The following is a 12,262-nucleotide window of genomic DNA, read 5'->3' on the forward strand; positions in this document are numbered from 1 at the left end:
GGAATAGAACTCATGCTGAAGTGGCTTTAGCTTCACCAGGGAGGGCCGACATTATGCTCTTTTAATTACGCTGTGAAACTTAGTTTCAAGACATAATGTGCCTTCTCAACACTTTACTTCATAAGATAATAAACATGTTGGTAAACAATGCAGTGATACTTAAGACAGCAAGTCCTTTGTAAAAGTCACCAAATTAAGAAAACATTAGTAGGAGACTACACAGGAAAGAATTTATATGACTGGTTTGGGGGGATTGGTTGGGAAATCAAAAGTCAAAAGTTGGTTTTCTCCATAAACTAAAGGACTGGTAGGGAAGGGCATTAAAAATGTCAAAAAATAAGCAATAATCTACATTTTGAGAATTTATGTCTCCTAATTGTTCAAAATAAGTAACTGAACATGGATGACTTTAAGAATTATTTTAGAACAGCAGTTCTCAGCTGAGGTGATTTTGTCAAAGACATTTGGCATTGTCTGGAGATAATTTTTGGTTGTCATAACCTTTATCACCTTAAACAAATCTAGGGTAAGAGTTTATAAAAACAAAACCTTACCTTTCATCCCAGCTCTCACTGTATCATCAATGGTTAAAAGTGCCTCGACTGCACTCTGAGCATTATCAGATAACTTTTCTTCACCTTCTGGCCAAGGAATATCTACAAATACAATTAGTATGTGAATCATTTCTCAGAATAATAATGCTCAGACATGAATGAATTTATATTAATAGAAAAAGAATCACCTCTTTTCAGAATATTCTGGAACACTTGTTGTGGTGTTTCATCATTAAAAGGGGGAATTCCTGTCAGAAACTCAAATAAGCAAACTCCAAGTGCCCACCAGTCTACTGCAGGTCCTAGGAGTTAAAAGGAAGTAGCTGAACTTGCAAGCATGTTCTACAAAAATATGATCAATCTAAACATTAACATATGGATATATATGGACAGTCAAGGCATTCATTTGGCTTTATAAGGCGCAAAGCCCCAACTCACCTGCATGGGAGTAGCATTAATTTTAAGAAGTTTAGATTAGCAATTAACACAGCCAGTTTAAGCTACATTAGCAATCTTCTGTCATGTTAGAGTAACTTTTGACATTTATTTTTCTGAATCTTAAAATACAGCCAAAGAATGCATTTAAACTAAAACTCTCTAAAACAGAGTACTTCTCATTTTCACCTTAGGAAACAAAAGCATTTAGATATTTGTGTATCCCATTCCTTTCGCAAAAGTATGAGAAGATAAAGTGATTTATTTATATTAAGTAAAAGCCTGGTGTTTTAATGTGTTTATTTACCTTTTAAGAACAAAAAGGAATAAATTAGTTTAATCGAGGAAAGTCACTTAAATTATAGCTTGAGGAGGTAGTAGAAAATGTCAAAAAATAAGTAAAACTGACTTCTAAATAACATGTTTGGAAGCTGCTTTACATACAAAGATATTTTAATGATCACTTAAAATGTAATCTTGTAAGGTGATTTGGTTCTTCTGTCCACTGTCTATGAATAAAGTGTTTCCTAAGTAGAGATTTATGCTAATATGAATTAACTTCAATACAAATGTAGAGTAGGAATTCATGTGTAGTGCTAAATTTGTCTGAAAAATTACTCTTTAAAGTCAATTTCAAAAATTCATAATGTGGCTAAGCAACTAGCACTATTCTGCTTTAAAACAAGCAGGAAAGCAAGGTGGAGTCTGTCACTAGAAAACAAATGCCTTTTCCTCTGCAAGCCACATAACCCCACTGTCCAAGGGAAAGGATGCAGATAGTCCAGATAGGCTTCACTCCATTGTTATCACCATGAAACACATATAAATCAGCTGTTAGTAGAGCTAATCAACACTGACAAGAGATATTCTAGTAGGTTAGCTAGTGTAACTAAGTGACAGAAAAGGGGAAATCAGGGAAAAAAGCAAATACTTACATTTTACCTTACTTAAGTTAGTAATTAGGTTAGTACTATTTTGGCTGAACTTTTTTTCCCAGTACAGCCAAAATATGCTCATGTCAAAAACATGTGATATCTGCATGGATATGTCACACATACCCATTTAGTTGAGTCAAAGTCCACTAAGATCACATATTATGACAAATTTTAGTAATTACATGTTAGCAGTTGAAGAACTAGCACAAGCTTGTTGTACACTGCTGACTTTCTAACCTAAAACCCACTTGTGTAATTTGTGGGGATATATTGATATAGTTTAGAAAATTCACATCTTTTTGCTACAAGGTTAATATTTTTATTAAAATAAAATACACTAGCATATTACTAATATACTTATATTAATATATTTTCTCAGTTGCAATAAAAAGACTATCTTTACACTTAAAGGTTAGAAAATATGCCACAGGCCTACACTTGTTTTCACAGAGAAGAGCAACCTCTCTGGCTATCTTTCTGCTCAGAAGAAATTTCATTTTTGTATTTCATAGTGAGCTGAAAGAAAAGCAAAATTTTTTATACCAGTGATCTAGTTATACTTTGTTTAGTTTAATATGCTTTGTCATGTTTTTACAGAGAAATTCACTTACCTGATTTAAGAAGCCCTGTATGTAAAGAAACAGTATTTAGGTACATTTTGTTAAAATTATGAGTTCATTTTTCTAATCATTCATTGAACTAGATACTAGGTTTTGTGCCAAATATAAAGGACACAAATATGAGAAAGAAAACACTTTTATCAAGGAGACAACAGTCTACTCTGGGAGAGACAATACAGATCATTTTAATATAATAAACTATCAGGATGAAAATATACAGAAGATGCTATGGGATACTCAGATCAGAATTCCTAAATCCACTGGGTCAAGGAGTAAGACTATTGAGGGAAGATTAGAGAAAGTTTAGCTAGGCTTTGCAGTATGTTGTTTCTTAGCACTATAAAGTAATTGTCAGCCACAGCAGCACAGGTTCAATCCCTGGTCAGAGAACTGACACACACGGCACAGCAGACCTCCCCTGTCTCGCCTGCTGCTCCCCACTGCAGAGGGTCTGCCTGTTCTGCCCATTCTGTCTCTGGTGAATCCTCATCCACCCATCCCACACCGTTGGCTTATACCCCAGTTCTTGTATGCATAAATAAATAATTTAGGGCCCTCCCAGGTGGTGCAACAGTTTAAAGTACAGCACTACAAAGCTAGCCACAGCTTCAGCATGAGTTTGATCCCTGGCCAGGAAGGTGACCCACATAGTGTGGCAGACCTCTTCTGTCTTGCCGGCTGCTCCCCTCAGTATTTTGTCAATCTGCCTGTTCAGTTCCCTACTCTCTCTGGTGAATCCTCTCACTGCTTCTGCACCTCTGGCCTGTACAGTTCTGTATGCATAAATAAATAAATCTTTAAAATAAATAAATAAGTCTGTGAAAAATAATAGAAGAAGAAATGTAGGAGCTGAAGTGACTGCCTCATGAGGCTGGGATTTGGGGGAATTGCTGCTTTAAAAAAATTATTATAAATTGCTTTGTACTATTTACTTTTAAAAACTATATACAGCACTGAATAGTATTCATTGTCTGGCTATGCAGAGTTTATCTACTTATCTACTGAAAGACATCTTAGTTGTCTCCAAGATTTGGGAAATGTGAATAAAGTTGCTATAAATATTAAGTAACTGTATATCAGATTACTTATAAAAAATATGTCATTAGATAGATATCGAGGTTATTACATGTCCACTAAAAGGGAAGTAAGATCCTATAAGATCTTTAAATTTGACGTTTACTTCATAATAAATCCTAAATTAAAATAAATTATAATATAGGAGATGAGCTAGCAAATTTGTGACTTAGTTTCAAAATGGCAGTATACTAGATAGAGTTAGCTAACTACCTGAGATTCTTCAGCCTTTTAAGCCTTCAGTTTCAGTAACTTTTATATTTAGAAGTAAAAGGAATGAGACACAGGACAGACTGGTGGATTTGACGATGAGGGTATCATTAGTGATTGCTAAGCAAATAAGAGAGTCAACTTTGAGAAGTCAGGCAGTGTTCTAGGGAAGTCAAGGGTAAAAACATTTTCAGGCTAAGAAAAAACATCAGCAAAAAAATAAAAACAGGCTTGGGCAGGGAATATGGAATGGATGATCACCAAAGGAAGCCAAAGCCAAGGGAAGCAATTAATATCAAGATGTGAAGAAGCATTCATGTTATGGGTTCAATTCATATCCCCTTGAAAAATATCTTTTTAAGTCCTACCCCAGAAATTGCAGTTATATAAATGACTGTCAAATCAATATAACTTGAGAAAACAGAATGACAGACAACTGTTCAGAAACGCAAGATGTATACTCACCATGAGCTCTGCCCAACAACAGCTCAGGGGCAAGGTAGTCTGGGGTCCCAAGGATCCGCCCATCATCCACAGGAGCTGCCCCTCTTCTCACACTCTTTGGGGTTCGGTATGGAGTCTCTGACTTGACTTGCTGTGGGGTCTGCTAATTTAATAGACAATAACTATCTTAGTTACTCTCCCAGAGAATTACTTCTCAGCCATTTGGCTAAGATCAAGAGTAATTTCTCTAACAGTGAAATGTAACACCAAAACAAAAGCCATGCTGGGCATAAGACCTGGTCTCCTATTAAGAACTTGGTGACTTAGAAGTTCCTCATGTCATCCTGTTTTAAGGATGATACCTATCTACGAAAAATAACTTGATCAATTTGGAAACCCTTGCTCAATTTGGAAAATGGCCTCATCACTAATTATAATTAAGAGAAGTCCTTATGCTTAATGAAATTCAGCAACTTAGATAACACGAATTATTTCAGTAAGATCTGGCTATTTAAGAAACAATTAAAAAAAATTACCAGAATATTTTCTTTACAGCTTGGATTAAATAAGCTTAAGAACAGTCACTGAAGAAGACTGCCTAAAAAATGATTGAATTATTAGGAAACTATAAATACAAGTATATAAATACCTTATATGCGAGTTGACATTTAAGTTTTAAGTTACTTTATTGTCTCACACAACTCTGAGGTCAGCAGGCATCGTTATACTTTATAGACACATGGAAAACACGATGACATAAGGGTCTTCTAACTAAGTTCTGAACAGAAAACCATCTCTTCAATAATATGAAGTCTTATTTAGAATTTACAATATTAAAACACCTCTCCAAAAGAAGAAAAAGAAAAGAAACTTTGAGCTTATAAAGGTCTAGAAAGTAAGAACAACATAAAGATTTGAAATACATATTTTTAACAACAACAATCATCTAGATACGTAAGCCTTTAGGAGGCAGTAAAGTAGGGCCCTCCATGTTGGCACAGTGGGTTAAAGCGCAGCACTATGAAGCTATCCACAGCCACTGCAGCAAGAGTTTGATCCCCAGCCAAGGAGGTGACCCACATGGCGTGGCAGACCTCTCCTGACACACCCACTGCTCCCCTCAGCAGTGCACTTTAGCAGTCTGCCTGTTGTGCTCCCCACTCTGCCTCTGGTGAATCCTCTTACTGTGCCCCCTCCCCTGCACCTCTGGCCTGTAACCCTGTTCTATATGCATAAATAAATCAATCTTTAGGAAAAAAAAAAGAAGGCAGTAAGGCAGAGTGGACTTCAATTTTGTAACTCACAATGTTACAGTGATCAAGTGAAAATATGTGATTGTAAACCTGTGATTGAAAATGTGTGGAAGTAAATACAGCAATACAAATGAAGGAGACATGGTATTTAAGAACATATTACCAGCTTTACTTTTCTACATTAAAACTTTCAACAACCCATAGATTCCCAACAAGCAGAACTGTATGATTAATCACCACACAGTCTAAGTGAGAAGTTAAGTGTCTGGTCATAATAGTTTATTCTTCTAAAAGTCAAAGGACAAAGTGGTGAAAATTATAACATACCTGGTATGGAATACAAGATCTTCCTTTTTGATTTGGGGTTATAGCCATGGGATATGAACCACTATAAGCAAAGGAAACATCCATGGCATCTAAGGAAGAAACACTCATTTTGGATGGTTCTGAGTTATTGGATACATTTATGTGACTGTTAAAACTTCGAAAAGCAACAACATTTCTTTTGGATGAGGTTAATGTTTTCAACACCTCTAAAGAAGGAGCTGACATTTTTTGGTTACTGTCCTGGACAGCAAGATTTTCATCTTCTTTTGATAAGGTATTTTCTTGGCAGCTGGATGATCCAGTAAGTAGGTCTTCAATATTTGATCCTTCAAAAGAAGATTCCTTGATGCTTTTATCTGGCGCTAACAACTGCCTTTCCAACGGACTTTCCATGACAAAAATTTCAGGAAAAGGTGGATCGGAGTCCATAGAAACACTTTTAGGAGGTCTATCATCATCAGAACAAAGAAAACTAGAACTTAAGTAGTCCTTCTTATTATTCTTGTCACAATCTTCATCCAGTTCGCACATAAGGTTTTTTGCTATCATTGGGATAGGTGATTTTTCTGGTGTATGCTGTTTCTCAGTAAAAGAACTGGCCATGTTCTTACTAGCACAGTCATTTTGCTGACTTCTATTTGCTGATAACTTAAGATCCTGGATTTCAATTGTTAAGCCTGTGCTTTGATTTGAATCACAATCTCTTATTTCATTACTACGCTTACAGTCTACACAATTTTTCTTATTCTGTATAATTTCCTGACAAGGGCTGGAGTCAACCAATGCAAAATTTCTTTTAAAACTTCTTTTCCCAAGGTGCTCTTCAGACATATCACCAGTATCCATAGCCCTCTGATTTGACTGATCAAAATCAGACTGTCTCGTGTCAGTGGCCATGTGACTTAGATCCAGTTCTCTTGTTTCCCAAGAAACTTCCTCGGACAAGCAGTTCTTGGCAAGGTTTTCACAAGAGCTTCCAGAGGCAGGAATAGCACTACTATTATGAATGGGAGAAAGGGCTAACTCAAGATCTGTGTCAGTGAAACTTTTGGTCTCAATAGAGTTTGTAGATTTTATACATAAAGGCTTTTCAACTGTGTTCCAACTCATCACTGCAGAACCCAATGCATCATTACTTTCCTAAGAGGAGACAAAAAACATTTTTAGTTAAGTTGAGATTCTTTAACTTTTTAAACCTCTGTCCACTTAGATGGGCTAAAAAACAAACCCATGAACCAATACGCTAACTATTTTTATTTTCTAGTGGATTAAAAGGACAATGTAGGCCCTCCCTGGTGGCGCAGTGGTTTAAAGCACTGCACTAAGAAGCTTAAGCCACTTCCACATGAGTTTGATCCCCACCTGCCCCGGAGGTGACTACATGGCATGGCAGACCTCTCCTGACCCGCCTGCTGCTCCCCTCAGCAGTGTACTTCGTCGATCTGCCTGTTCTGCACCCCACTCTATCTCTGGTGAATCCTCTTACCCTCCGCATCTCTGGCCTGTACCCCAGTACTGTACGAATAAATAAATAAATCTTAAAAAAAAAAAAGGACAATGTAAAAGAATTAAAAATCAACATAAACAATTATAGTTTTAAGTAAAACTCTGATCTAAAAATAAATAAATTATTCCATAAAACTTATCTGATAGTATTACATGTCATTTAGATAGAACAAATAAAGTAGGCCAGATATCAGGCAAATTTGGAGGTAAGGTTACTACACACACACACACACACACACACACACTGTTAACAGGAATAGAGGAGATTCTGTTTTAAATCCCAAAATGTATAGGTCTTGAAATTTAGTTAAAGGAAACCCCAAATTAAAAATGTTTATGTGATTATGTACCACATGATACAGGTAAAACAAAGTCAAGTTGATATGGATGAAGCTAAATCAATGGTAGTTTATAATTAAAAACCAGTATTACAGAAGTTACGATTCACTGTCAACAGGATGAAATGATGAGGAACTGGTAACATGTTTTTTAAAAAACTGAATTTTAATATCTACAGGTGTTCTTGTGTGATCAGACTTCATATAAAACATCGCAAATTGGTGATTGGTAATCAGGACTTTTACAAGAGTACTCAATTACAGTGAAGGCTGATAGATCCTAATAATGCCTCTGTTTGATATAGGGAAAATGAAACATTACTAACTTATTGAGCAATAATAAACAGAACTTAGCCCTAAATAAAACAAAAATTCCTGAGTCACCACTCGCTGATTTACAAGTAATATAGAGAAAATGATACCCCTGGGGATTAGCACAAGGTTTATCAGGGGTCCTTTATGGTCCATTGCCATTCCTCTGATCAAAACTTGAGAAGCAGGGCTATAATCCAATTATTGCAACCCCCAGAGATACGAAAGTGGGTGAGAAAAAAGTAAAGCTATACACAGCTTAAAATATAGTATATAATTTATTGTATGGGAAAAGGGTGAAATAAAAGTAGTAGGAATGGAAATATGGTTTATTCTGTAGGACAGATCTATTATCTATATAGCCACCTATAGTGAAAAAAAGAAAATATTTTTAAAAAGCTTGACTTGGGCTTCCCTGGTGGCTTAGGGGTTAAATTTTACTGCTATTGCCCTGAGTTTGTCCCTGCCAGGAAGGTGGCCCACACAGCACAGCAGACCTCTCCTGTGTCACCCACTGTTCCCCTCAACAGAGTTATTACAGTAGATCCATCTGTTTTCCACCCCACTTTTGTCTACCCCCTTGTGCACCTCTGGTAGTTCATAAAAATATATTTTTAAAAAGATTGACTTACTTTTAAAATATAAATACCCAACAATAATAAGAAAGATCATATTACTGAGAATAAGGAACATATACAATCCAAATTATTTTATCAAAGGGAAGTTTTATTCTTTATGTACTCCATTATTCTAACATTTTATCAGCAGTCTATGATGGGAACTCTAATTGCAAATTTAATTTCTCTCAGTTTTAATATTTGTTCATCTTAATTGCTTGAAAAGGACAAAAAGAATAAATAGAAATAAATAAAATAACTCTAAGAAATGGTTCAAGTTAGTAAGCAATCGCCTTAGAATAGATAATTTAAAAGGAAAACCTATGTTACCTTTGTGGTCTAAAAGTTATTTCTGATCCAGAAATGTTATCATCCCATTAAATGAGAAACTGGTGGAAAACAGTATAGGAGAAAGTAATACACAGTTTAAAATAAGATAAAGGTTAACAAAATTCAACAAGTAAATGTCTTGTTGAGCAAATGTACAATGCTAGGGAATTAAAGACTGAAGTCTAGAAAGCCTGGAAGTCAAATATAACAGTTAATTTACTGACTAATTTAATAATTTAGAGTCTCACTATATTATCAAGCAATACTTTTATGTTTGAGAAATGAATTGTTTCAAAAGTAGTGGATGGATTGTACAAGGAAACAATTTTTGATAATACCTTGACTGTCATTCATTTAACAGATTTATTTCCTTACAGAACTTACATGAAAAGATTTAAGGTATTTATGATTAATTTGACATATATAATAGATTTTGGTTCAGATAAATTTCACTCTAACCTGGACATCCTTTTCCCATCTGGGACTGCTCTGGCATTCAGATTCCACACTTGATATAAAGGTGTGGGACTGACTGCTTGCACTTGAGGTAGCCAATCTTTTCCTAGACTGAAGTAGATTAGAAGTTAGACACTTCACAGGTATTCCAGGGTTAGAGGCAACTGGTTCAAGACCTGTAGAGCAGAGAAAATATTAACGTACTAATGTTTAAGTCACATCTTTCTTAGTTCCTTACTGAATGCTCCCTACTCTGTCTCTGGTGAATCCCCTCACCCACCACACCTCTGGCCTGTACCCTCGCTTTGTATGCATAAATAAATAAATCATTAAAAATAATCCAACCCACACAGATGGTTTCAGTTGTTTTGGGCATCCAAGAATGGTTCTGAATGTTAAAAAATAAATTCTCAGACCTCCCTGGCGGCCTAGAATTAAAGCTATCACGTGAATTAAATCCTAGATCAGGGAACTAACCTACATATGGCAAAGCAGACCTTTCCTGTCTTACCTGCTGCTCCCCTTAGCAGCATATTTCAATAAATCCACCTGCTATGCTCCCCACTCTTGTCTGCTGCCGAATCACCTCAACCCCCTCCCCACCCCACACCTCCCGGCACTGCACCTCTGGTCTACACCTCAGCTCTTCTTCACAAAAATAAAATCCTTAAAAAAATTTTTTTTAAAGAATTAAAAATCTCTCAACATTGGTAAAGTAAAAATTAGGACAAGGGAACTAATTTATAATTTATAAATTTATAAACTCTTCTTATTAAAGGAACATTACTAATGTGTTGTTGACTTAAATACCTGTAACAGTTCCTGTCAGAAATACCTTTCACATGATCAAATATAAGAATACTACCAGCTAGTCAAATATTTGCATTTTAAATTTATTGCTATTAGAAATTTAAAAATCTAAAACATTTTTATTCCTCAAAGGATATACTTATAGGAATAAACTATCTTTTATACTCACATGGCTTCAGTGGTTTACTAGAATAAGGAGTAGTGACCTTCTGATCTATAGACATAGGAGAAATTGCTCCTTGAGAAAGCTGTGATGTTTCAGATAGATGGGTTGAAAGGATATTTGCAGAGTCTTGATTTTTTTCTGTAATTGGTGTGAACTATTAAGGAGACAAAAGCAAATGCTAAAACTTACCTTTAGAAAAATAGCATCTAAGTACAAAAACTATTATACCACATAAGTATATACACTGTTAAAGTAACTCAAAATGCTTGATATTTTAACTTATTTTGAACATTTATTTAAAGAAAGAAAAAGATTTTAATTTTTAAATAATTACATAAATTTTTTACAATAGTATTTTTTAAAAATCAAACACTTACAAATCCCAAAGAACTAATGAGAGATAATATTTGTCCAGGGGTTCTTGAATAATCTTGTCTTGGTTTAGCCATTGATGGTGTTGTGAGGATATCCATCATATTAATATCTACATATAGAAAGAAAAGTATACAAAATTCTTTAGAAATTTCAACTGTCGGCCCTCCCTGGTGGCCCAGCAGGTTAAAGCACAGCACTAAGAAGCTAAAGCCACTGCATCATGAGTTCGATCCAGGCCCCAAAGGTGACCCACATGGCGCAGCAGACCTCTCCTGACCCGCCCGCTGCTCCCCTCAGCAGTGTACTTCAGTCTGCCTGTTCTGCTCCCCACTCTGTCTCTGGTGAATCCTCTCACCGCCCCTGCACCTCTGGCCTATACCCCAGCTCTGTATGCACAAATAAATAAAAATCTTTAAAAAAATTTTTTTCAACTGTCATTGACTAAATCAATGACTATCTATTCTGAACTTTGCCCTATTTCTACATTATTAACATTATCTACAAAACTGGCTTGCACAAGGTTTGTACAAATATACCCAGGGAAAGCACCATGCAGTAAACACATAACTAAGTAAATGACGAAAAATCATAATAGGAAAGAACAGAGTCTTAATCTAGAATGAAGAACACAGTATAATAAGCCAAAGTCTTTTTACAAAGCACTTAGTCACTTAACAAGAATGTTATCTGTCGACAAAGTACTTCTTGGCAAATCAAATATTAGAAAAGAAAGTATAAGAAAAACTAAGGAAGGAATCAAGATATTAGGAACATTAATTAAATTTAAATATGAGGATCTTTGTAAGGAATCAATATGAAGTACAGGACCCTAATGTTAATCAACATGTTCAAGTAAGTGTTGGTCAAGATATAAACAGATACAAATTTTTATCAGGTTTCAGTGTTTAATATTATAAAATAACTCAGCATTTACTGTATTATTTGCAACTAATACAGTCCTGTTTTTAGATATTAAAAACAGTAACAGTAATGTAATTTCCTGCATGTGGTATGAGACTTTAAAAGGTAGACTGAAAGTTTGAACTTAAATTTCATTAATACCTCACACTGATGAAGCGATAAGGAATAGCGAACAATATCTCAATATTTTACAAATAAAATAGTAAAAATATGGTAATGATTTCTTGGATATGGTTCGAAGTGCATAGGCAAAAATCAAAATAGGACTACCTCAAACTTAAAACTTCTGTATATCAAAGAAAACAACTTAGGACATGGGAGAAAATATTTGTATGGGTCTATAATAATCTTAAGTAATTCCTAGTTCTTCATACTAGTATTGCTGCTACAAATAATTTTATTTATATATATTTCATTCTTCTGAATCATTCTGTTAGAATAAATTCCAGAACAAGTCATTAATTAGGTCTAAGAGAATTAAAATCTTTTGTTTCTTAAAACACACTTGTAGATCTCCTTTGGAAAGCAATGTGCTAATTTACAATTTTCCTAGAAAAACTTAGTATGCTTTATGCTAGT

At 35.0% G+C, this 12,262-nt stretch overlaps 1 protein-coding gene across 2 annotated transcripts in view; it reads right to left on the minus strand.

Moving 5' to 3' along the window:
* Window positions 1-12,262, minus strand: part of MASTL (microtubule associated serine/threonine kinase-like) — a 19,989-nt gene that overhangs the window by 1,428 nt on the left and 6,299 nt on the right. Inside the window, exons 5-11 of one of the 2 annotated variants that reach the window (XM_004691325.2) lie at window positions 10,765-10,871; window positions 10,391-10,541; window positions 9,415-9,587; window positions 5,853-6,992; window positions 4,294-4,432; window positions 743-856; window positions 555-656 (exon numbers count right to left, since the gene is read on the minus strand). In XM_004691325.2, coding sequence (XP_004691382.1) covers window positions 555-656; window positions 743-856; window positions 4,294-4,432; window positions 5,853-6,992; window positions 9,415-9,587; window positions 10,391-10,541; window positions 10,765-10,871 — 1,926 coding nt within the window. Of the gene's footprint in view, window positions 1-554; window positions 657-742; window positions 857-4,293; window positions 4,436-5,852; window positions 6,993-9,414; window positions 9,588-10,390; window positions 10,542-10,764; window positions 10,872-12,262 lie in introns of both variants that reach the window. The other variant, XM_004691326.2, reaches the window with a different exon arrangement.

This window comes from Condylura cristata, unplaced genomic scaffold (genome assembly GCF_000260355.1).
Source record: "Condylura cristata isolate star-nosed mole 26May11 unplaced genomic scaffold, ConCri1.0 scaffold00030, whole genome shotgun sequence".
Taxonomy (NCBI): Eukaryota; Metazoa; Chordata; class Mammalia; order Eulipotyphla; family Talpidae; genus Condylura; species Condylura cristata.